Consider the following 24,702-nt stretch of genomic DNA (forward strand, 5'->3'; position numbering starts at 1 on the left):
GCAGGAATATTTACACATTCTCAAGCATCAGCTTATGGCTTTAACATGTATTGTTCAAAAAGCACTAAAACTTTAGGACAAAGCATTTTCTGAATGTAATGTTCATTAAGGTAAAATGACAATGATTCAACTTATTTGATTCAAACACTACTGGAGGCATCCCAGTCAGAGTCAGGTTTTTCAGTATCTAAGATCCCCACATCTTGAATTTATTGGGGAGCTCTTTCAGAGGAAGAGCCCAGGAAACACAGAAGTTAACATGACTGTGTGAGCTGGAACCAGAGTGCTGAGCCTCCTTTCCTCCAGCATCCAACCTCAGCAGAACTACAAGCCTCATGACAAAATATGAGAAGAACAGCCATAGATAACTCACCCCAACCTAATGGCCAAACTCCCACCCAGATGCTGATAAAGACAGGGAGATTGATAAACAATTACCACTGCAAGCGAAACAGATTCAACGTGGGGGAAATTCATATAATTTACTGCCAGTTAGACTCAGGTAGTGAGGAGCAGAGACAAAAAAGACTACACCTTTGCTTCCCTCTCTCATCAGCTGCACTATGCTCCTTCACCCAAGATTCTCACACCTCCCACCCTGAGCAGCAGGACATGGACAGCAGGGGCAGCTGTGATCGGTCCAGAACAGCTCCTCGCCACAGCTCCTGCCTGCTCACAGTTCCCCCTGCTCTGGAATGGGTTTTCTCCCATGGGATGCAGTCCTTCAGGAAAAAAAAATGCTTAAGCATTGGTTTTCCACAGGCTGCAGTTCCTTCAGGAGCTCTCCACCTGCTTCAGTGTTGGTGCCTCCTTCTGTCCTGTATCTATGTGTCAGCTGCTTCTTCCATCTTCTCCCCCTTTTGTCCTACTGTAGATTTCTCTGGAGCAATCCTCTTTTGTGCAGTACTGAGTCCAATACAGCTCTGATATGGGTCTGTGGGTCTGAGCCATGACATTAAGCTTAATCTTCTGATTTTTTTTTTAAAAATCAAAATTTAAAACTACTTTCCTTTTCTCAAACATGATATCCATAATTTTGTATGTTAGCGTAAACAGTGAAACCCTCATGTATAAAACATTAAGCAAACTTCTATGAATTTAAATTGTGTTAAGTTATAAAACAGTTGTAGAGCTAACACTACAGCTCACATGTCACAGAAAATGTTTAAGCTTTCTAAAGTTTAATCATCATTAATGGCACAAGGAAATTATTTACTATCAAATGGGTCAGAGAATATATAAAGAAGGCCTTTGCAGTATTGATTTTGCACATAAAATTAACGTCTTCAGTTGTACTTGGAACTGCCAAGAGGGCCTGACTAATATCAACTCCCCTTTTTATAAAGCCTCAAGAAATAGCCACAGTTGGGATGTCAAGCTTGTTTTTAAATGATGAAAGAGAACATGTGAGTGCTTCATGGGCTTGACTAGTAAGTGATTAAAGCATAACTGACTGAACTGAATTTCTGCCAGTGTCAACATAAAACTTTTTTTAAAAGTCAGTGCTATGAATTATTTACTGTTCTCCCAAAGCTCGGTGTCAATACATCAATTCACTCTCATTCTATTCCTCCCTTACAAGCCCAACTAGAATCACTCTAACATGCAGGACGGTGACATACATCTGCAATGTAGCGAGCAATGTAACAAGGCTAGGCAACCACCCAAATTATTGAATGTTTTGGAGACCCAGGAAGAGCATCTTTAGTACAAGCACATTCCCATAAGGTGTACAATTTCAGAGCACCTCGGAAAACACGGGGCAGACCTTCATCATAGTATCACTCCTGCATAAGCATAATTTCTTCCAAAAACCTGTGCATGTGACTACTTGTAGTACCAAATAAGCTCCACGAAGAAAAACATGGATCAAGTACAAATAATCAATAATACTGCACAAACAATCCATACTGGAAAACGATGCTGCTTTAACATTGAAGAACTGCACCTCTAACAAGAGCTGAAAGAAACTACATGCTTGAAAAACCATCTTTCCAATATCTATAATCAGGGTATTTTCTCATAGAAGTATACAGCAGACTGTCAAAACCAGAAGTATTGCCCAAAGTCACAGAATCACAGAATCAATTAGGTTACAAAACACCTGTGAGATCATTAAGTCCACCCTATGACCAAACACCATCCCGTCAAACAGACCATGGCACCGAGTGCCACATTCAAGTCTTTCCTTAAACACCTCCAGGGACAGTGACTCCACAACCTCCCTGGGTAGCCCATTCCAATATCTAATCACACCTTCTGTGAAGAAACTCCTCCTGCTGTCCAGCCTGAACCTCCCCTGGTCCAGCTTGAGGCTATGTCTTCTCATCCTGTCACTAACTGCCTGGAAGCAGAGACCGACCCCCACCTTGCTACAACCTCCTTTCAGGAAGCTGTAGAGAACGATAAAGGTTTCCCCTGAGCTTCCCTTTCTTCAAGTTAAACAACCCCAGCTCCCTCAGCCATTCCTCACAGGACTTGTGCTCCAGACCCTTCACCAGCTCTGTTGCCCTTCTCTGGACACCCTCCAGCCCCTCAATGTCCTTCTTGAATTGAGGGGCCCAGAACTGGACACAGGACTTGAGGTGTGGCCTCACCAGTGCTGAGTACAGGATAATCACTGCCCTGGTCCTGCTGGCCACACTACTGCTGATCCAGGCCAGGATGTCATTGACCTTTTTGGCCACCTGGACACACGCTGGATCATGTTCAGCTGGCTGTCAAACAGCACCCCCAGGTCCTTTTCCATAGGGCAGCTTTCCAGCCACTCTGCCCCCCGACTGTGGCACTGCCTGGGGTTGTTGTGACCCAGGTATAGGATGTGCCAGTTGGCTTTGTTAAACCTCAGACCACTCATCTCTGCCCATCAACCCAGCCTGTCCAGATTCCTCTGCAGAGCCTTCCTACACTCCAGCAGATCACACTCCAATCCAACTTGGTGCCATTCATGAATTCACTAAGAATACACTCAATTCCCTCATCTAGATCACCAATAACAATGTTAAACAGGACTGGGCCCAATACTGAGCCCTGGGGAGCACCACTAGTGACCAGACACCAACTGGATATGACCCCATTCACCACCACAGTTGGGGCCTGGCCATCCAGACAATTTTTAACCCAGTGAAGTGAAAATATCCAACAGGAGATACAATTTTTTAACCTTATTTTACAAACCCCTTCTTTAGAAATAGCATTCAGATTATTGCACCATTACAGTCTTTAATTCTCAAATTCTAATACAAGGACTGTTCACTAGAAAGTGCTGAGAAGAGTGTAAATAGCCAGATGCTGCAAAACCACCAGAACATACTCCCAAAAGAACACACAAGTAACGCTTACCAAAGTGGTAATTCATTAAGAGACAAATTAAATAACAAAACATGTGATGATGTTCAAGGCTTTATTACTTCTTAATTAAGTCTGGCCATGATGCACAACTTCTGTTCAAAGTCATGAAGACCTCTATATTGCCAGAGTGCCTAAAATGAAACACATTTCTGTTGCCTGAGTTGTCCTTTGCAGCAGATGCAAAACAGCATCCATGTCCTACACAAGCACAACTAAACCAGCTGTACTTGCAGAGCTTGGGCCCAGATCAAATAGTATTTCTACAACTACTTTTCACAAACAATACTGGAATTGTGCTACTGTGTCCTAACTTCTGCCTCTTCAGTCCAGATATGGCTGAGGAAATTGTTAAGATTATCCTCTGGATTTATATATACACAATCCTTTCTTTAGAACTGTAGTCTTACAGTTTCACTGAAATGTAATTGATGTTTATGGTTTTGTTTCAGTGAAAACTACACTAAGTAGCCAGCTACCAAGTACCACACTTCAGTTAAGCCTCTGGTGTAACAGAGTTAACATTAGACTGACCTCTGTAAAACATGCTGGAACTTTGGCCTTTATTTCCAAAGACTCAAATTAATAATATTCCTCGCATCTCTCAGCAGTGCACTGTGCTGGCTGGCTAAAATTAGCTGAAACAGTTCACTAAATACAGTTTGTCAAACTAAATTAGCATTGGAATAGGAGAGAAATCACTAATCTTTTATTCCTTACCTAGAAAACATGGTGAACTTTAATAAACAAAGCTTATATACTAAAAGACTAATGCAAACCTGAAGCACTGCAATAACATACAGCAGTTCTGTAGAAGATAGTTTTCCTAGGTCGTGAGTGTTCAAATTTCTAAGCCATGACTACAAAGTTCAACATAAAGAAGCACTTCTTTCCTATAAAGCAGCTATTGGCTTTAAGAAAGTAATCCAGGTGAAATGAATAATATGTAAGATAGTGTGTGTGTTCTCAGATTTCTGTTCGAACTAAGGAGTCAGCGACTACTCATTGCAGTTCTTACTGTTTTTCAGACTTCTCAGCTATTCACAAAAGACACAAATTCCAGAAGTCCACAAAGCTTCTCAAAAGTATTTTGAATAGATGCAGATAATCTGCATATTTAGCCACATTTCTGCAGAATACATTCTTTTTTTTTTAAATCCTACACAAGTGTTATCAGCTTTCAGCAAGAACATTATGCATCAACTCAAATACAGATATCTCTAGCTGCAGTTGTATTAAAGACTTCTAATGGAAATGTTCACATTAGACTATCACAATTTCCACTGTACATTAAACAATTCCACAGATTCCAGTTATATTCAAAATTGGTAAGATTCCAGTATGCTCATTTTCTAATTTGTTAAAGGAAAGCATTTTTACTTCCCATTGTTGGTTTACTAAATGTTTGTGGTTACCTTGGTATCAATGTAACATAACAATACAAGGCTTTGAAAATATTTTTAAAAAGCAATGCAAACTGCCTTCATGTGATTCAATGCTGCATTTGCTAGGACTAAAATTTCATGCATTAGGCATGATCACCCACCTTTAAGCCCTGTGAAGAGTCTCATACTGTAAAAATGCAATTCCTGAGCTGGTCACTGAATTACTAACAAAAGGCCATTCACATACAGTGTTTGCCATCGAGGTCCTAACTAGATGTGATACCCCACATACTCATACAACAAAAACTTTAGCTTTGTGTGACATCTTCTGGCTTATCCTCATTTCAGTTCACAGGATATTCTGAGTTAAAAGGGATCCAAAAGGACCATCAAGTCCAACTCTTAAGCGGGTGACCTGTACAGAGATTGAACTCATGACCTTGACATTACTAGCACCATGCCCTAACCAAATGAGCTAATCTCAGTTCTTACTAACAGAAAAAAGAGAAAAAAACCCACAACTATTTTACCCGTTCCAACAAAAAACTGTTGCAAAATGCTGTGGGAGAAAAGATAGATACGAGTAGAAAAAACAGTTGTGTGCATAGGGGTAACGTTCATTGAAAGAGCTGTTACTATCTCTGTGAGAAACAAATTTTAAAATCCTCTAGCACAAATTTCTTTAGAATGCACACCACTTAAAATTAATGTACATTCAGCTCACAATGAACTTTTTTAGTGCTGCCAGTACTTGTAGTAAGGTTTCTGGTATTCTCCAGATGGAAGCATATCAATTTAAAAACCAAAAAGGCTAATTGTCCAAGAGCATCACCAAACAGTACAACAAGAGTTGTAAAAATCAGACTTTATCTGACTTACCGCCAGTGCTTTAGACAATTTTGTTCTATAATTATTCAAAACAATCACATCAATCTCCTTTAATGGCACATAGGCAAAGCCATCTTTAATAAATACTCTTCTGGCTCTAAATAAATCCACAGCATCTGCAAGTCCAACCTGAGAAAGAAGAAAAACCCACATTGTGGAATAGCAAAATAATGCAGTAACAATGTTTACAGCCCTAAGATTTAAGACGGGCCAGTAAAGCTTTAAGTCATTCTCTGCCTTTTAACACCGTCTCCAGACAAAACTCAAAGACTGTGAAATTAAATGTTGACTTAGGAATAGCTGATCATTATTTTGGTGGGAAAATACTGCTTGCTTACAAAAAGTCATGCAACTAGGCACAAAAAGCTACTTTAAAGTTTGTGTCAGATTACTGACCCAATTGTATGATTTTGCATCACTTACTGATTCAATATTTGAAAATGGGTTTCTGTTGGCCTTCTGTTTCAGACATCTTGAAATACTTGATTCATGTAAGCAACATACAAAAGGTTTTGTAAACAGATCTGGAACCTGTCCAAATTTACTCCAAAGAAATAGTGGGCCACATGAGAAATTTTCTTCTCTCCCCTTGCTCTCTTGCAAAATAAATTTTAGACTAATACAATCAGACCAAACCTAATTTCAGCAATAGATGTTTGAGAATATCTCCATCCTGAACAATCTGACAGCCAGGTAAATTAAGTCATTTGTGTGGGAAATATTAAAACTTAAGATCATTTTTGTGGCAAAAGTCAGGGATGGCAGAAGAGGACAAAAGACATTATTAGGAGTTTGAAGCTTCCTTCATTTTCCCAGTCCCTGCCTCCACCTTTATACTCACATGAAGTAGAGGAACTCTCATTAGTCTTTTAGATACTTGGATTAACTGTTAGTATTAGGTAAAATTAAAATTAGTAACTCTGCATGTAACTGAGAGAGAATGAATGCAGATCTGTGGGACTCAGCAATTTTTACTTACCTTATAGAACATTTGTTCTTTTACTTTAGACATATTAAAGCCAGGGGTTGATGCACACAGCTCATCAGCCAATTCATTTTTCAGGTCTTCACCAATCTAAAATTAAGAATTTGTTTTAAAACTGTTTAAATACTTTAGGATAAGGCTTTTTTATTTTATTACCATGAGTTAAAATATTACTTAACCTGTAATATCATCGGTTTAGTTGAAAACAGAAAAAGAAGTACATATTCAGCAAGCAATCACTAATAATTAATCACGCAGAAACCAGCAAAACACTAGAGGTCAACAGTGTTAAGCGACCTTCCCTCTGAAGTAGAAGAGCAGATTTTAAACTACAAGAATTTTAAGCATTAACAAGAACTGTAAAACACACTTTTTAGAAGTCAACCTCTCTAAAATAAAACTTGTGACAATCCTTGCTTGTCTCTAGATACGCATTAAAACAAAGCAAGATGACTAAATGGCAGTTAGTAAGGACTTAAACAACTTTGTCAGATTTTTAACAAAAAAAAAAAACAGTTTCAGCTTATTTTTAAATACATTTAATACAGATTTAACAAAACTATATCCAACCTTATATTCAGGAATTTAACTTCACTTTTCTAAGCAGTGAGAACAATGGTATATTTATTGTCCTCTAAGTGTTAGTGCTTTTGCAGCTCTTGAAACAAGTAAGCAGCAATGCTCTAATTTAACAACTCGAAGTATTTTAAAAACACAATGTTACATTTCCTATTAAAAATCTTAAATAGTGCATACACATAAATTCACATCACAGAATCACAGAATATGCTGCGTTGGAAGGGACCCATCAGGATCACGGAGTCCAACTCCTGGCCCTGCACAGGACAGCCCCAAGAGACGCCACATGCCTGAGAGCATTGTCCAAACGCTTCTTGAGCTCTGTCAGGCTTGGTGCTGTGACCACTGCCCTGGGGAGCCTGTTCCAGTGCCCAACCATCCTCTGGGTGAAAAACCTTTTCCTGGTATCCAACCTAAACGCCCCCAACACAGATTCAGGCCATTCCCTCAGGTCTTGTCACTGGTCACCACAGAGAGGAGATCAGTGTCTGCCCCTGTGCTTCCCCTCATGAGGAAGGTGTAACTGCAATGAGGTCTCCCCTCCTCTTCTCCAGGCTGAACAGACCAAGTGACCTCAGCCACTCCTCATACGGCTTCCCCTCCAGACCTTTCACCACCCTCACTAGCCCTCCTTTGAACACTCTCTAGTAACTTTTTATCTTTCTTATACTACTGCACCTAAAACTGCACGCATTTGCATAACAAGTTCTTGATGAAGTGTAATGGGAGTAGTCCCTGACTGAAAGGAATTAAAGTGTTAAGGAACGCAGAATACCTTCTCAAAAATGTAGATGGACAGCAATGTCACCAAAGCATAACACGTGTGACACTGCTCTCCATAAACTGGATGTGTGCTCCAATACCTACAGTGAGCTGATATAAGATTGCAGTCAAGGTAGCTTTTAGAGACTAATCAGGAACCAGTCCCAGGCCATCAAATGCAATAGATGAGCAGACTCCAAATGCAAGATAAAGTCACCCAGTGACTTTTCTCTCCATGGGAAGGGATGTGCTTAAGCAGTTTTCTTCTCTGAATGGGACAGAATATCTAATTTGTTGACCAATGCCGATATGCAGTTAAATGGACATTTAAACAAGATTTTTGCCTTCCCAGTTGAAAAACCCAAGAAAACAAAACAAGTCGTAGTCATTGGAAGTCATAGGAAGGACCCTTTAATTTCAAAGTTGAAGGAGTAGCTTAGTGAAAAACAGTGATTTGATATATGCATACAAAATGGCCAAGGCAGCAATGTTGAGAAGGCTTATGGTTACCCCGTCTGCATCTTGATGTAATCTGTAGTACTCTCTCAGGAAAACCAGCCTTAAAAAATAATAAAGATGCCAGCAAGGCAGAAGAATGTAGCTTCGAAGAGAGAGGAAATACACAATAGCATTATATATAATATATTTTTTAAATAAACAAATATTAATCAAACCACTATTTATCATATAAATAAATAAAATACATAAAGCTGTAAAATAATTTACTTCTTAGAGCCTCAAGTCTCTTATAGGTTAGGCAAACATTCAGCAGCCCTAGAAACACTTTGCTCCTTGCCTTTACACTAAATTCACATTGCCTTCATGTTCTCAGCTAATAGAGAGAAAGAGGAAGAAGAAACAAGAATAATCCTAGCCCCCAACTAGAGCTGGGAAATTACTCAAGAATGCATTCAAAAATAAAATTGGCTTCCCTAAAGACTGAAACATGAAAAATAACCTTCCATCGGCATTACTGATTTCACCATTTTCACATAAAATTGACTGAAGATGCAATGCAAAGAAATATGCTCCTCATAGTCTAAAGTCAGACTCCAGCTTTCAGTTAGGCCATGCCTGAACCTCTGCATTCAGAGCATCATGAAAGATGTATCCCAATTTTTCTTGGTTCACAGAAGCTAGAAAAGCTTATTTTTACTGTTGTTTTTGGGTTTTTTAATTATTTAAATAAGAATACTACAGTTTGTATATTTAACAATTTCATCTTAAAATAGCACCTGCAAAAATGCATTCCAGTAATCATTAAAAAATTAGATACACTTAAATACAGCTTTTAGGATTCTAATCAAGACTGGAAAGATAAACACGCTGCTTAACTTCTGACAGAACTCAGTGATCTTCACCAGATAAAATACTGTGTTGCCCAAAATATTTTTAAAAAACCAAAACAAAACATACAGTTCTTCTGAGGGTCTCACCTGGTGATCATCTGACCTCCCACACAGAACTGATTAAACTCACCTCACAGAAAACAACTCACTAGTTTTGTCTTGCTCGTTTGTAGCCAGTTTAGTAAGCTGCTTATCACCATGTCAGACTTTGCTTTGCACAAGCAAAGAACACCAGGAAAAGGATCTTCCCTTTTCAGTGACAGTGGGTCAGGTAGCACAGCTTGAAACAATTCAGCTGTTCATTGTAAGTTTCTGAGACTTAGGAAAAATAAAGATAGAAAAAAAGAGGAAGGGGAAAAAAGCAAGTACTCAGGACAAGTTGCATTATTTCTGGTTTTCTTGCTTCCTATGTGCAGTTTATTCATTGATTTTTAATCACAGAACTGTCCTGGAAACACAAAGACACATAAATTTAGATTAAAATATGAATAATTTAATATGCAGGGCTTGGTTAAACAAACACAGTCAGTGAGGTAGTCCAAAAACTTCAAAATAAATTTGATATCCCTACTCTGTTTTAATGAAGAGATAAAGATGCATGCATACATTATACTGCTATACATGTGCAACCACCTAGTTTCACTATTTCTAAGTCTCCCAGTAAGGAGCAAGAAGAACTCCATGCACAAGTCCTTTCCTTTTCCAAGACTCAGCTTCAGGTATTTATGTGCACATGCCACTGGTGTCCTTAGAAAGTGAACTTCCTAAAATTTGCTGTAAGTCGCAGAGCACCATGTACTCAAGTGGCACAACACCCTTCCCAAAACCAGGCAGTGTCAATCAATACTTTGCTAAATTGCAACTTTAGGCATGAAGCAGAAAAAACAATCATTTCCTAATCAATCTTCTCCATTGTCACACATCACACTACAAACTAAGCTAGCACTAGAATACCAAAGTATTAACCTAGATACCATTAAATTTGAGAATATAAATTTGAAGCGTAATCAGCCAGTTAATGAATACTAGCTTGATTAGCAAAGGACACCATTCCCAGCTCTCCTACCAATTAAAAGGATGAAGAGCCTTAAAGAAAACACTCCAGAGGCTTGTAAATCTGTCATTCACAAACCTGATGATTATCAATTTCACTGTGGCCAAGCACAAATTAATTAAGAACAAGATTTTATCTTCCATAGTACTACAAGTTTATATTTTAGCTCAAGTTCAGCTTGCTGGCATACCTAAAAATATAAAGGGCAGCACTTGGAATTATTATCTATTCTTATCCCTGAATTGAAATATTGTTTGGGCTTTTTCTTAAGTCAAGAGTGGGCACAGAAAGAACATATTATGTTTTCTTCCACACTATTTGGCTAACTCAGGGTTACCATAATCACAGAGAAACTCAATGACAGGTTCAGTCTCCTACATTCCTGACAAGAATTTCCCTATATCCATTAAAAGGAAAGCTGAACAAAACAATTACTACAGAATTACCTAGAAGTATAGAAGTAGAACTAAAAAGAAACTTGTTAGCAAATGTTTCTCTAGACTGAATCCCAAGATTAGCAGGGAAGAGTGTTCCAAAGTCGGCAGACCATTTTCTGAAGTTTATGTCCAAAATGGCAGCTAGTAAATTCTACTTGCAGAGTAATTACATCCTGCAGAAACCATCCTATCAGCTTTTATGCTGCTGTATTAAGGATCAATACAAACATCTCCAAAGCTACTGCATTCACTGCTATGTAAAAAATAAATTCATTTTACGAACATTATTAACTTCAACCACTACAAAAGAACTTAACACCTTGATTATTCAAAGAACATATTTTCTTCTTGGACAACATATGGGTATCATTTTTAAAAATACACTACTGATTTCCCAATTTTCTCTCTTCTCGTTCCCCAAAAGTATATCTAGAATATATAGAAAAAAGAGGAGACACTTGATGGTTGTCTATACTAAGTTTCTTCCAAGAATCCAAAATTACCAACTGCTAAGAACCGAAAATCTATTAGGATGAAGTTAGGATTTTCTATGCTTTTCACCCTTTCCAAGCCTTTACACAAATGGCAGTCAAGTATGACCTGGTCAGCTACTGAGTGCTATAGCACATTATCACACAAGCAGTGTGGGTCCCCTTCCCACTTCTACCTTAAGCTGAAGAGCCTATTTTCCACTACAATTTTGGCACAGCTGCCACTTTAGTTTTACTTTAGAAATCCAGAGTTACAGCAGAACATCTGCCTCAGGATTCAGACTGTATAGCAAATGTTGTCTAGTAGCTGTCAGCTAGATTAAGAGGAAGAATATTTTTATTCATCATATCTTTACTGCAGCCTTTTTTTCAATTTTATTTCAAAGCACATAACTTTTTTCAAAGCAGTTAGAGAATGTACTTCAAAACAGAAAGAACATACATAGTACCTAGTACAGAAGGATTCAGCCTTACAGTGGACTGTAAAGTTCCTATTTAACTCAAATGATGAAACACACAAAGCCATTTAGTAAGAATCATATGCCCCAGTCCACTAAAGGGGCATAAGTAACTGTACATTTTGTGGTGCAGTTAGACTTCGTTCCACAAGTCAATTTTAAACAATAAAAAAGACCTTCTAAGGGTCTATTTAGATTTCTGCAGATAATCAGCATCTGTTTCTAATCAAACTGAGATGATTGCCAAATTAAAACTTTTAATTAGCATTTTGCATCATTTACAAACTGTTGTTCATTATGTTTATGAAGGTGAAAGAGGACATCCCCAGTAGCTATATATTCTTTAATCACATCTATTACTCAATTCTGCAGTTTTATAGAATATCACCGATACCATATGTGCAAACAAATACATGCAACTAGAATTACTGCAGCAAAATGCATCAGTTTTCTCCATAACTAAGAGTCATGCTTACAGTTCAAGGATCCATTAGAGAAGAGTAAACAAAGAGACCCATACATCCTGTCAGTGCATAAAAAAAAGAAATTTTTTTTAAAAAAAATTTTAAAAGTGTGAGAGAATATTACCACTGATTTTAAGCTTAAATGTTTTAATCAAACCTCATCCCATCTACCTGTCCCTCAAAATGTTAGCTCACCACAATATCCAGGCTGCTTGGCAATCAACCCAATTACTTTTGGATGAGAGTAACTCACTACATTTTTTAAAGCACTAATAGTACACGTTTCAGTGTCTTACTTAACAAAATCTAGCACTTAAAAAACCACCCTACTCCTAAACCTTTCCACATACAATTTTGTTTCTGTTACAACTTGAAGCATGGAGTTAAATGACAGGATACACATTTTTAGCTTATTTTGGCAGTAAGGCCCGTTTCCCACTTAGGCATGCATCACTTATGACCTTTGCTGTCACCTGTAAGACAAGCATCACCAGTTTTCAAGCAAAGGGACAAAAACAAGATCTAAGTAGCAGAAAAGTAAGATACAATTCAGAACCATTTCCTTAGCAAATGCAAACCATAGCCTACTTGCATAGTTATTGTCTTAGCTTGGCGTAAGTTTCCACACAGTAATATAGACTCCAGACAGTTTCTACTTTTAAGCATTTTCCCCATCCTGTTTGGGAAAGGAAGAAATACTGTTTGATGCCCCTGAAATGAAAAGCCATAAACTGTATCAGAAGAATATTCTGGTTTAAACATCTGGTTCCAAAGTAGATAATTATAGTCACAGCCCTTCAGTGGCTAGACATGATATTGAGTATTCTTTCAAACATATCTGTCCTTAATAGGGACAAAAACTAGTCCCCATTCTCATTAATCCACATCTGACTTTAGGATCTTCTGTACCAAATAAAGGCAGTCATAAAGCATTTTTCAAGAAGCTGAACTACAAATATTTCTACAACTGCCCCACTACCAAGATAAATGTTTTTGAAGAAAGCATAATAGTGATATCAGAAAGTCTCTCATAAGACTACTCTGATCATAAAAATGGAAATTAAAGAAGTTTAATTTCTAGTGCTTAAAGCAGCTAAAAAAAGCACTTCAACTGCATCATCAAAGAGCTACTGTGGAAAAAAATTCCATCGCTAATGCATTTTGCTCTTTCCATTTTATTTTGCACTTCTTATTCCTTTCGCTCGAATGTCTGCAGATGCACTAAAGACCTTTAGCTCCCCCAGCTGACTATTCCCATCTGCCATTCCTTCCCTATTACTGTGATCCAAAGCATTTATTAAAATAATGTGCTTTATAACAGCACCTAAAAATTAGGACATCTGATTCTGCAATAACTGGCTGTTACCCAAAAAATAACTCATCTAAACTAGAAGTTATTTAAAAGGTCATAATATTTTTTAAATTTCAAGAGGCTATTCAGAGGTAAGAAAGTTCAATTTAAACATGACTTTTTTTTCTGCTCTGTGGAGTGGAAACAGCAACACAGATGTATTCAAGATTAAATACACCATGCTTAGAAGTTTATTTCTTTTGCACAATGCAGAAAGATAATAGTGAACAGAAGCATTGCAGGAAATATAAATCCAATTATACAACACCCTTACACCACAGATTAAGACACGATAATAACTATTAATTTTCATTTCTTCTGGAAGCAACAAAGAGGTACAAACAGTCATAAAGAAACCAGAACAGCCAAAATGATGACCACAATATCACCAAAAAATAAATTTAGGATAAAATTTTGCATTCTACTCCACTCCATATTCCAGTATGTAAGTTTGATTGCTGGAAAGGTACAGCAACAAATCAAAGCATCCAGTAGTACTTAGGAAAAAACACAAGACAAGCAGCAATCCACCTGTGACTGTCAAAAAAACCCAACTGTGTTAAGCTGATTTCACTGCCTTTATCACAGTGCAGCAGACCTCAGGGGCACAGAAAAAAGCAGGTGTCATATTCTGTCAAATGCCCTTGAAGTCACCAAAAGACACTTTCACATGCAAATGACCAAACAGTTCCAAACAGTTCCACTGAATCTTCTATAACCGGGGTTCAAAACCCATTGGAAAAGTCATGCATGGAAGAATTGAACTCAAAACAGAAGGATGACTTAAGCCAAATTCTACAATCAAACTAAAATTTAATACTTCAGTTCCTAACCTGTACATTAAAAGAGGAGCAGATCACATATTGAAATACCATGAAGCTGAGGGCACTGTAAGAGCTCTAGAGAATGGGATCAGGGAAGAAAATCTGATCTAAAATTGAAGGCTGTAAAAATGGCAAAGGGCACTCACAGAAATGACAAAACACCACACATAGAAAGGCTAAAAGAAGAAACAAGAAAGCATGATGACAGATAGAAGGCAAATACAAAGAGAAGGGAAAAACAAACAAAAAAACAGGAAAAAAGCCCTATCTTTCTCAACTAGTGGATAGAACAAGAAGAAATATGTTAGGTTTGACATTAGTTTAAAAAGATTAAAAGGAAAGTAAAGCAGCAGAATGATGACCACCGCTGTGAGACTTGAATATAGAGTTGCAGGGAACGTTGCAAGCAGAGCTGTGACATTTTCACAGACAAGGCAAGTGAAACGACTGTCATTTTCAAAATGCTGTTGAAAGTGTTCAAGGAAAAAAAAACCAAAACCAAAAACAAAACCAAAAAAAAACCACAAAAAAAAAAAAACTACCACACACAGCACTTTGAGGACAACCACAGAACATTTTGGTCCACCTGAGCAGAAGAGACCCTAGGACCAACCCCAGGGAGAGACAAAGTGTGACTGGTTAAGGTGAACAGGTTTTGTGGCAAGTTTTCAGAAGAACCAAGTGGAAAGGACCCATAAGCTCATTATATCTTCCAAATCAAAACAAGACGTATCACAGACCTACAGCTGCAGATGCTGAAAGGACAGATCTTCCATTTGATGTCTAAGAACAAGTGGCAGGTCTTGGAGAGTTAAAATTATGCAAGGCAAAGCAGACAAAAGGCTGAAACTCAGATTAAGGGCTTCAAAGGAGCTATTTCTGACCATGTCAAGAGCAACTTTGTAGTTGAAGCCCAAGTATCACTTACCGGTAAAACCATTTATTTTATATAATTCCTTCATATACTGAACAACTTACTTTGAGATTAAAATATTTTCTTCAATGACTTTAATATTTAAAATATTCACAAATTTCCCTTTAAATATCTTTAAATCTGTTAGCACCTTTTACTGCCAGAAACTGTCAGGCATCATTGATGTAATTACTCATTTATAGTAAGATTTTAATACTTTAATATCCTAAATTGATGTAAATCTCAACTGCACACCTGTGTTTGCATATTATCTTTGATGGGCTCTGTCACCTTAAATGTCAGCATTTACTCCTCTTGAGTGCTGCTTAAGGGTTTCCGATGCTCCCTACGTGACTGACTTTGCACCTGGATTATTTAATAGGCCATGAGTGCTGAAAATTACATGCCATACATAAAAAGCTTCCATATTTATCTGGATGAGGGGAGTACTGTCCCTTAAAAACCTTTTCTCTTCCCTTTTTTTTTTTAATACCTAAAGTGTAGAACAGACTAAAAACATTCTGAAATACCTTCAGAACTATTCCATTATCCTCCTTTTACTATGATAAAAAACCAATCCATGTATCAGGGGAAAATACTCTTAAAGCAGAGATTTATTCTTGCTTTCCTTCTACCCTCTTCCTTTCTCGACATTTTATTCAATACCATGCACTCTACCCCTTCCTCATGCTGGCATAAATTGGTAGGTGTAAACAACAATATTCCAGACTACTGTAAAATTTTGAGCACCAAAGCAATGTTCCACTAGGCTGGGCAGCACCAGTCCAGCCATCTTCCACACTTGTCAGAGAAGAGACTGGCCAAAGCTATTCCTACAAGGGATTAAAATGCAATCTATATGTTAGTAGTTCAAAAAGTGTCTCAAATACAAACTCAAATCAAGCTTCATTTTTTTTTCCAAGAAATCCAGGTCCCAGAATACTAAATACTTTAGTATTCTTACAGAATACTAAAGATGGACTAACTTAATCCAGTACCAGCTTTGTAAAAACTTTCCAAGGAAGAACTTACCTAACCTTCAAATTTCCATGATTTATACTAAATGTAGAGTATTACTGTATCCCGCAGCCGTAGGGAGGAGAGGAGAGATCCAACAGGCAAGAATTGTGCAGCAAGATTGATTTATTTAATTATTTTACACTCTTTTATAGACTTTTTCCTTCATAGTCTAATTGGACAAAGGATCAGCCACCCCCTGGGTGGATTGGCTAAAATCCTAAACATCCATTGTCAAAATTTTTCTACTGTACTATAAACACAGTTCTACAAGGTCACAGGTGTTCATCGTTTATAGAAGTTCTGCCATTATCTTCCGTGAGAGAGAAAAGTATCCCACGGGCTTAGAAAGAAGCAATAAAATTCTTGCTAGCAGCAATATTGTATCCACAGTAGAGAGGCTTATTTTTTAATCACAAACATGGTAAAAATTTTGAATTGGAATAATCCTATACATGTTCAGACATTTCACCATACTGAAATCATCACGTTTATCTTGAGTACCATGAAGTTTATAGCCTTCCTTTTTCAAGTGAAGGGCATCTTCATCATCAGGTAAAACTCCCCAGAGCAGGAATTTACTAATTTTAATAAGCCCTGTGCCACATATTTTGCTCCTTCAGCAATACAAATGTCAGCCACATGACATAGGAAATCCTATTATAAAAATTAAAACATTAGTTTTCATTAAATTTCATTTCTGTTTTTAATTTCAGAAAGCTCTTGATTAAAAATTTATTTAATCATGAGATCAGAGCTACTATCATATCAAACTCTCTACAGTTGACCTTCATATTAAAAAAAAACCTTTCAAATCTGGTATTTTTTCCTTCTAGTTGCTAACAACTTCTTTCTTTCAAAAATTTGCTAAACAAGATCATTTTATTAAGTATTCAAAGATCTTAAATATATAAAGATCTTAACAACTTCTTAAGTATTATCCATTGGTGGGATCAAAGATTTCTTGATTCTATAAAGCAATAATTCTCAATGCATAATTTACAAAATCTCAGAAATTAGTCTGAAAATCCCCTGCAGAATATTATATAAGTCTCACTTCCTCATGCATGTAGACAAACACGAGAAGGTGAGAGGTGACAGTTACTGAATTCTCAATTTTAGGTTCACTTTGTCAGCACTGTAAATGAAGACAACTGTGACAAAACTGTACAAGGCAATCCAATTATTCCTGCTCCCCACAAAAGAGCTGACCAGTTCTTTTAATAAATACTGAGAATCACTTCTTATAGTGGTTCTTAAAATTGTTAACATTGCTACACCAGACTACGTCAAGGTCAAGCTTTAGCAGCTCTGGCCTTTCTCAGATTACAGTTCTGAAACCAGAAAAATTATCTAGAAAATGCAAGGCACCTCTCTTGTCTTTGAAGAAATTTAACTAGAAGTTTCTTAGTGCATCATAAGCAATTGAAAGTTCCATAATATTCATTTACCCATATAGAAAATGGATTGTAACATCAGAACTTCCTTCCTGTTTCTGAAGACCATCCCCTTTTCTAATTGGTAGAGCATGAAGTTTGATTTCTATCTTGTTTCATGCCACAGTAAGGCATAAAAACATTGTAACTTCTAACAGAGAAGCATAAAAAGAATAGTTCATCCTAATTTTCTTCTTAAAGCCTTTTACAAATAGAACATTGAGAAAAAGAATACTGCTTTTAGAGTGCCCTTACTTTCGTAGTGGCCTCTACATAGCTCCATAGCATTTAGACCTGTTTCATATACATATGGAATTCCTTAGTAATATTCAAATGTTTTATACATGATAGTGCAAGGAAGGATTAGTTTTGCCTAAATTCCCATGAGAACTGGAAGCAGGGGGTGGAAGCAGAAGCAGGGAAGTAGATTTTCAATGAAATGATGCTTTGTTGCCTCAACAGGAGTAAGAAAGTAATACCTTCTTAATCATTTTGACATATTGAAGGCACATTCAGTAGCACAGAACCAAGCCCTACTCCTAGCTATTTCCAGCAACCTGCAAACATTAATTTATCCATACAAGCCTGAATGCTGAAACCGTGACAGAAGAATATGAGGCTGGGGAATAAGCAACAGAAATACAGCTCCACAAACACACCTCTCACTGAAAGGTCTGTTGAACCAGAGAATGGCATTTCTAATAAGTCTCTCAATGACACAGGAAAGCCTCTGTTACTCTTAACATACAAATCCTATTTTACCAACATGCACTGATCCCAGATATTTCAATCCAGCAACATATAATGTATGTCAGCCACATATCTTAGAATATTTAAGTTCTTCTAATAAGCAGTATTTTAAGAGAAAGGCTTTTTCAGTAGAGTGATGATTGCACATTAATTTTTATTAACTCAAGTTTACAATGAGAGCTATGGGCAAAAGCTGGAGTTTCCTAAAGAAACAGTTCATAGCTGCAGTGCGAAATATTGTTAAAATCATTAATGCAGACACTGCATTAGACATTTTCCTTTAATCCACTCAGACAAACAAAGCAGTACATAACAGCAGGAACTCTTTTGTAATATCCCTAAAACACCAACAACAGTTGTCTAAAGAGATTTTGCATTTTCAAGGTTTTTCATCACTTGTCAAAAGAAACAGAATGAGTTTAAGTCAAAAGGGAAAAAGTTTTGAATCTAACTTCTAATGAGAAAGCAACAACTGTGAAATTAGAGCATTTACAGAATTTTGGACAACTTATATTCTGCATTCTCCATAGCATGTACTTAACGGGCAAAAATCAAATTAGCTATTAAAAGAAAATAGGATAATTTACATGTATGTGCATGTATAAAGTCTATGTTAGAATGAAACTTATTTAATTGTACATCATTTCTCTTAAAATTATAAGTAAGTCCTTAACCACAATTTGTAGCTACTGTATTTAACACCAGCCTTTAGTTTTTCATTATTTAAGCTAAATCATGATCTTGGTTATACACCTATAGCTCCAGTAACTCATATAATATGCACAAACAAGAAGAATCAAAATGGTTTTTGGCATGCACAAACATGTAAACCATGTGTCCCCATGGAGACAATAACACAGAAAGCTACATTTTTGAGCAATCCATACAGGATTTTCATAATTGAATTATTAAATTTTAAGTATGTCCTGAACAGTTATCATAAGCATTCATTGAATGCACTTATTTTCCATTTCCACATAGTTTTCCAGATGTCAGTGTTCACAAATGGAACAATGTACAAAGTCCCCAGGTCACTGTAGTTTGCTACAGTTTCTATAGCAAAAAGCCACATCTTAAAAGTAGTTAGTAGATTGTAAAGGTCCTAGAGCAAAGTTTATGAACAAAGACATATTTTGGCCACAATTATTTTTCAACTGAAGTCAATAATGTGATGAGAACAAATTGCACATACAATTGACGTAAGGATCAAACACAGCCATTGCTTTCTTATTACTGAAACATTTAGGGTGAATTACCACACAATTCACCAAGAAAGCAAGGTAATTTTAACATGAGTGTTATTTGGCCGAGATGGCCAGACAAGGCAGATAAGACTTTACATGAAGAACACAGACTGTTCTTATCTGAAGAACACAAACTAGGGACATAAGATGCATCCCAGAGTCCTGAGAGAATTGAATGATGTAGTTGCCACACCACTCCCCCTGATATTTGAAAAGTCATGGCAGTCAGAAGTCCCAAGTGAATGGAAAAAGGCAAACATTGTACCCACCTTTAAAAAGCTTAGAGAAAACCCTGTGAACTACCAATGAGTCAGCCTCACCTCTGTGCCTTGAAAGATCATGGAAGAGATCCTCCTAGAAGCTCGGCTAAGGCACATGGCTAACAGGAAGGTGATTTGGGACAGCCAGCATGGCTTCACCAAGGGCAAGTCCTGCCTGACCAACCCAATGACCTCTTCTGATGGAGTTATTCCATCAGTGGACAAGGGAAGGGCTACAGATGTCTGGCCTTCCATGATGGAGTGACTACATCAGCAGACAAGGGAGGGGCTACAGATGACATTTATCTGCATTTCTGTAAAGCCTTTGACACAGTCCACAAGATCTGTCTCTCCAAACTGGAGAGAATTGGATGTAATGAGAGAACCATTAGATGGATAAGGAATTTATTACCACAGGCCTGGTTCCTACGGTGTATCACCGTGTCCCGCAGCTATAGGGAGGAGGAGGAGAAGAAGATCCAGCAGGCAGGAATTGTGCAGCAAGATTGATTTATTTAATTATTTTACAAACTCTTTTATAGACTTTTTTCTTCATAGTCTAATTGGACAAAGGACCAGCCACCCCTTGGGGGTGATTGGCCAAAATCCTAAAACATCCATTATCAAAATATTTTCTACTATACCATAAACAAGACTTTCCAAGGTTGCAGGTGGCTTGGTTGTTTACATTCCCTGCTACCTCTTCTGTGAGAGAGAAAAGTCTCTCACGGACTTAGAAAAATAACAAGAAGATCCTCACTAACAGCATTTTTGTACCTACATAGAAATAAGTCTTTCATACACCACCTCTCTTCCCTGTATCCCTGAAGGACTGTGAAATAGCAAATCCCTGACACTGAGCTGAGTGGTGCTGTTGACACACCTGAACAACAGGACAGCATCCAGAGGGATCTGGACAATCTCCAGAAGTGGCCCATGGGAATCTCACACAGTTTAACAAGTGCAAGGTTCTGCACATGGATCAGGGCAATCCCTGGTATCAATCCAGGTTGGGGGATGAACAGATCAAGAGCAGCTCTGCCGAGACGGACTCGGAGGGTGCTGGTGGAGGAGACGCTGGGCATGAACCGGCCATGCGCACTCATAGTCCAGAAATCCAACTGTATCCTGGGCTGCATCAAAAGTATAGTGGCCAGCAGGGCAAGGGACGGGACTGATGGCCATAAACTAAAATGCAGGAAGTTTCAACTCCACATGAGGAAGAACTTCTTTATGCTGAGGGTGGCAGAGCACTGGAACAGGCTGCCAAGGGAGGTTGTGGAGTCTCCCTCTCTGGAGACATTCAAAATCCACCTGGACGTGTTCCCATGTAACCTGCTCTAGGTGACCCTGACTTGGCAGGGGGGTTGGACTGGATGATCTCCAGAGGTCCCTTCCAACCCTAACAGTTCTGTGATTCTGCCCCTCTACTCCACTCTAGTGAGACCCCATCTGCTGTGCTGCATCCAGCTCTGGGGTCCTCAGCACAGGAAGGACATGGACCTGTTGGAATGAGTGCAGAGGAGGGCCACCAAGATGATTAAAGGGACAGAACACTTCTTGTATTAGGAAAGGCTGGGAGAATTGGGATTGCTCAGCCTGGAAAAGAGAAGGCTTTGGGGTGACCTAATTGTGGCCTCCAGTACTTGAAGGGAGCCTACAAGATGGAGAGGGACTTTTCACAAGGGCCATGTGGTCACAGGACAAGGGGGAATGACTTCAAATTGAAGGAGAGTAGGTTTAAATTAGGACAAAATTCTTTACTGTGAGGGCAGTGATGTTCTAGAATAGGCTGCCCAGAGGAGTCATGGATGTCCCATTGCTGGAAGTGCTCAAGGCGAGGTTCGATGGGACTCGGAGCAACCTCGTCTACCGGACAGTGTCTCTGCCCATGGCAGGGAGTTTGTCTTAGGTTACAATGTAAAATGTAACCAAAAGTATGTATTCTATCATCATCCGTTAAAACCAGGTGGGGCAGGGTTCTTTATCTGTTTTGTGACACATCCCTGATAACTCCCTCTGGAGAGATATCTTCTGTCAATGGGCCATCCAGCTTCACTGCATGACTCAAAGTTACATCATCCCAGTGTGACATGCCCCACCCAGGGGGAGCAACCAAGCATTCCATCCTGGATATAATCTGAGGTTTGGAACACCACAGTCAGCCTTACCTACTGGATTCCCAGACGACAAGAGCTAGATAACTACCACTGGACCTTCTGAGGAAGACCAGACCCTTCTACAGGATCACCCCTTCAACAGAACCACATCTATCACTTCAAACAGGACTTCAGCCACCACTTAATCAGACTGCTACCACCACCCCAGCCGGCAGCGTGTCAGGTTGTATCCTGACTCCGGCAATTTAAGCCAGTGTTTCTGTATTATTGCCTTGTTATATATACTAGCAACGAACTGTTATTCCTATTTCTCATATCTTTGCCTGAGAGCCCCTTACTTTCAAAATTATAATAATAATTTGGAGGGAAGGGGGTTGGATTTTCCATTCCAAGGGAGGCCCCTGCCTTCCTTAGCAGACACCTGTCTTTCAAACCAAGACAGATTTGGAACTAGATGATCTTTAAGGTCCCTTCCAACCCAAACCATTCTTTGACCTATGATCTAATCCACCCGAAATTTTGATTCAAAAATACCTATCAGCTTTTGTAAACCTTAACTTACCTGTGTAATCACATCTTTTTTCACTTGTGTTTGTAGACTGAAGCAGACTGAGCTTCTCTTGTTTTTCACTCAATCAATTTTATCACTCAGTCCTCATGCACACTATTCTCCAAATTCAGAAGTTCTGTGTGGTTGGGTTTTTTTAAAACCGTAACTGCACTATTTTTCAAACACAATTGCTAAAACTATCTTAATGAGAATTTTAAAAAACAACAGGCATGTGCAACATAAATACAGAACATACTTACACCTTCAAATGATAAGTTAATATGTTCCAGGAATTTCTGCCTTAAATTTTCAGTTAGTTCATTGAAGCGATATCTGAAGAGATCCATTTCTTGTTGAAGAAACCATCGCCTGAGATCCTCACTGCAATAAAAATAGTAAAAAAAAAAATACATTTTCTGAATACGCATTATTTCTTTGCTTGGAAACTAGACCTCAAACCCAGTGAACACATCAGTGATGCTGACTTTGGCATGTGACTCACAAACTGAGAAGCTTGGAAGTGAAAGCAGGAAAGCTTCAGTAATGCACACTCAATCAGAAAAGACTTGTGGAGAGACAATACTTTTTACTTTTTGGATAAAAATATTCAATTGTAGTTAACATGCTCTCTTGGTATTTAAAGGACAGCTTTTTTCTACAACATGGCACAATATTTCTTCATTGTACAATTAATGTCACAATTAATGTGATGAGGCAAATATATTTTGAAGGCTACTTCTTTTAATTCTCACTTTTGGTGTATCTCTAGCTGAAGAAACACGCATACATCTCAGATAGTATGACAATAGTGCACTCTGTTCTAGGCAACAAACAGACTGGAAACAGGCAAAAGGAAAATATATGGCAATGAAATTGGGTGAGGAACACAAATAGCACATCTAACTCTTGACAAAGAGAAAAAGGGGTTTACCAACTGCAGGTGAACAGGAGAACAAACAGGAACACAGAAACAGGAGTCAGAAGACAGAATAAAACAACACTGAAGCCAATCCAAGTACTCTAAGCACTCATGTAACTCTTCACATCCTAGTGCTCAGATTCCCAGGCAGCAGCACATTACTCAAAGCTACAGCAAGTAGGTACCAGAGTGCCAGTACCAAAAGCCACCCTGTATGTGCAAGCACAGAATGCAAATAATGCATTCTCACTACCACAGGGCACTCTCTTAAACTGTACTCTGAGAGCTACCCTGTGGGCCACTGCCACTGGAATTCACAGAGCACAGAAATACTGCACTCTTATATGTTCTCTTTACAATATTTAAGCATCTTTTCCCATAAGGGAATGTGTGAATCACAACAGAGTTGTTTGTGGTTTTGTGACAAAACCTCTGCTTGAAATACGGCTTGAAGAAAAGTAATTATTTTTCACAGTAATTCCAGATGGAAAGGCTGTTAATGTGCTTTGTAAAATATAATCCTGTGGACAGTTTCAGTGCTTGGGATGTAATAATAATCTGTGCAACTTAAAATGGAAGTTAATGCTTTAATGACTGATCTGTTGCAGCTCTTCTGTGGCCATCTTGGACAGTAGTAAAATCCTGGGATGTGTCAATTTTTTCTGTTTTCCTAGATTTACACTGCATTTGTTTTCCTAGGGGAAAACCAACCAAACAAAACAACACCACCACACACACACACACAAAAACCAAGCAAACCACAAACACGATTATGTACAACTGCTTTGGAGACCAGCCAGTCTGTTCCTTTTCTTCAGGAAAGCAGATCAAAGGCTATAATCCCACCTACCCATTTAAGTTACCATAACAAGAAAATATTACTTTATCTCTTATATGTGGGGTATGCCCAGCCCCTGCCCTGGAGGGATGTCTGCTGAGATTGGGTAATCACCCAGCAGGACTCCCTGGAAAGGCAACCACTTCTTTGGTCACATCGAGAAAAGTCAGACCCAGAATCCTCTAGGAGACCCTATGCAGATCCCTTGTAACCCATTGGCCTTTATCCTCTGAGACTCATTCCCTGTATCCCTATAAAAGCTAGCCCTCTGCCCCTATGA

At 38.3% G+C, this 24,702-nt stretch overlaps 1 protein-coding gene across 1 annotated transcript in view; it reads right to left on the reverse strand.

The window, feature by feature from the left end:
- The window catches only part of PRIM2 (primase (DNA) subunit 2), a 97,334-nt gene that overhangs the window by 65,923 nt on the left and 6,709 nt on the right, over window positions 1–24,702 (reverse strand). The window contains exons 5-7 of the mRNA XM_008637662.2: window positions 22,926–23,046; window positions 6,601–6,696; window positions 5,613–5,750 (exon numbers count right to left, since the gene is read on the reverse strand). Of these exons, the coding sequence (XP_008635884.1) occupies window positions 5,613–5,750; window positions 6,601–6,696; window positions 22,926–23,046 (355 nt within the window). The remainder of the gene's footprint in view (window positions 1–5,612; window positions 5,751–6,600; window positions 6,697–22,925; window positions 23,047–24,702) is intronic.

This window comes from Corvus brachyrhynchos, unplaced genomic scaffold (assembly GCF_000691975.1).
Source record: "Corvus brachyrhynchos isolate BGI_N302 unplaced genomic scaffold, ASM69197v1 scaffold136, whole genome shotgun sequence".
Classification (NCBI taxonomy): domain Eukaryota; kingdom Metazoa; phylum Chordata; class Aves; order Passeriformes; family Corvidae; genus Corvus; species Corvus brachyrhynchos.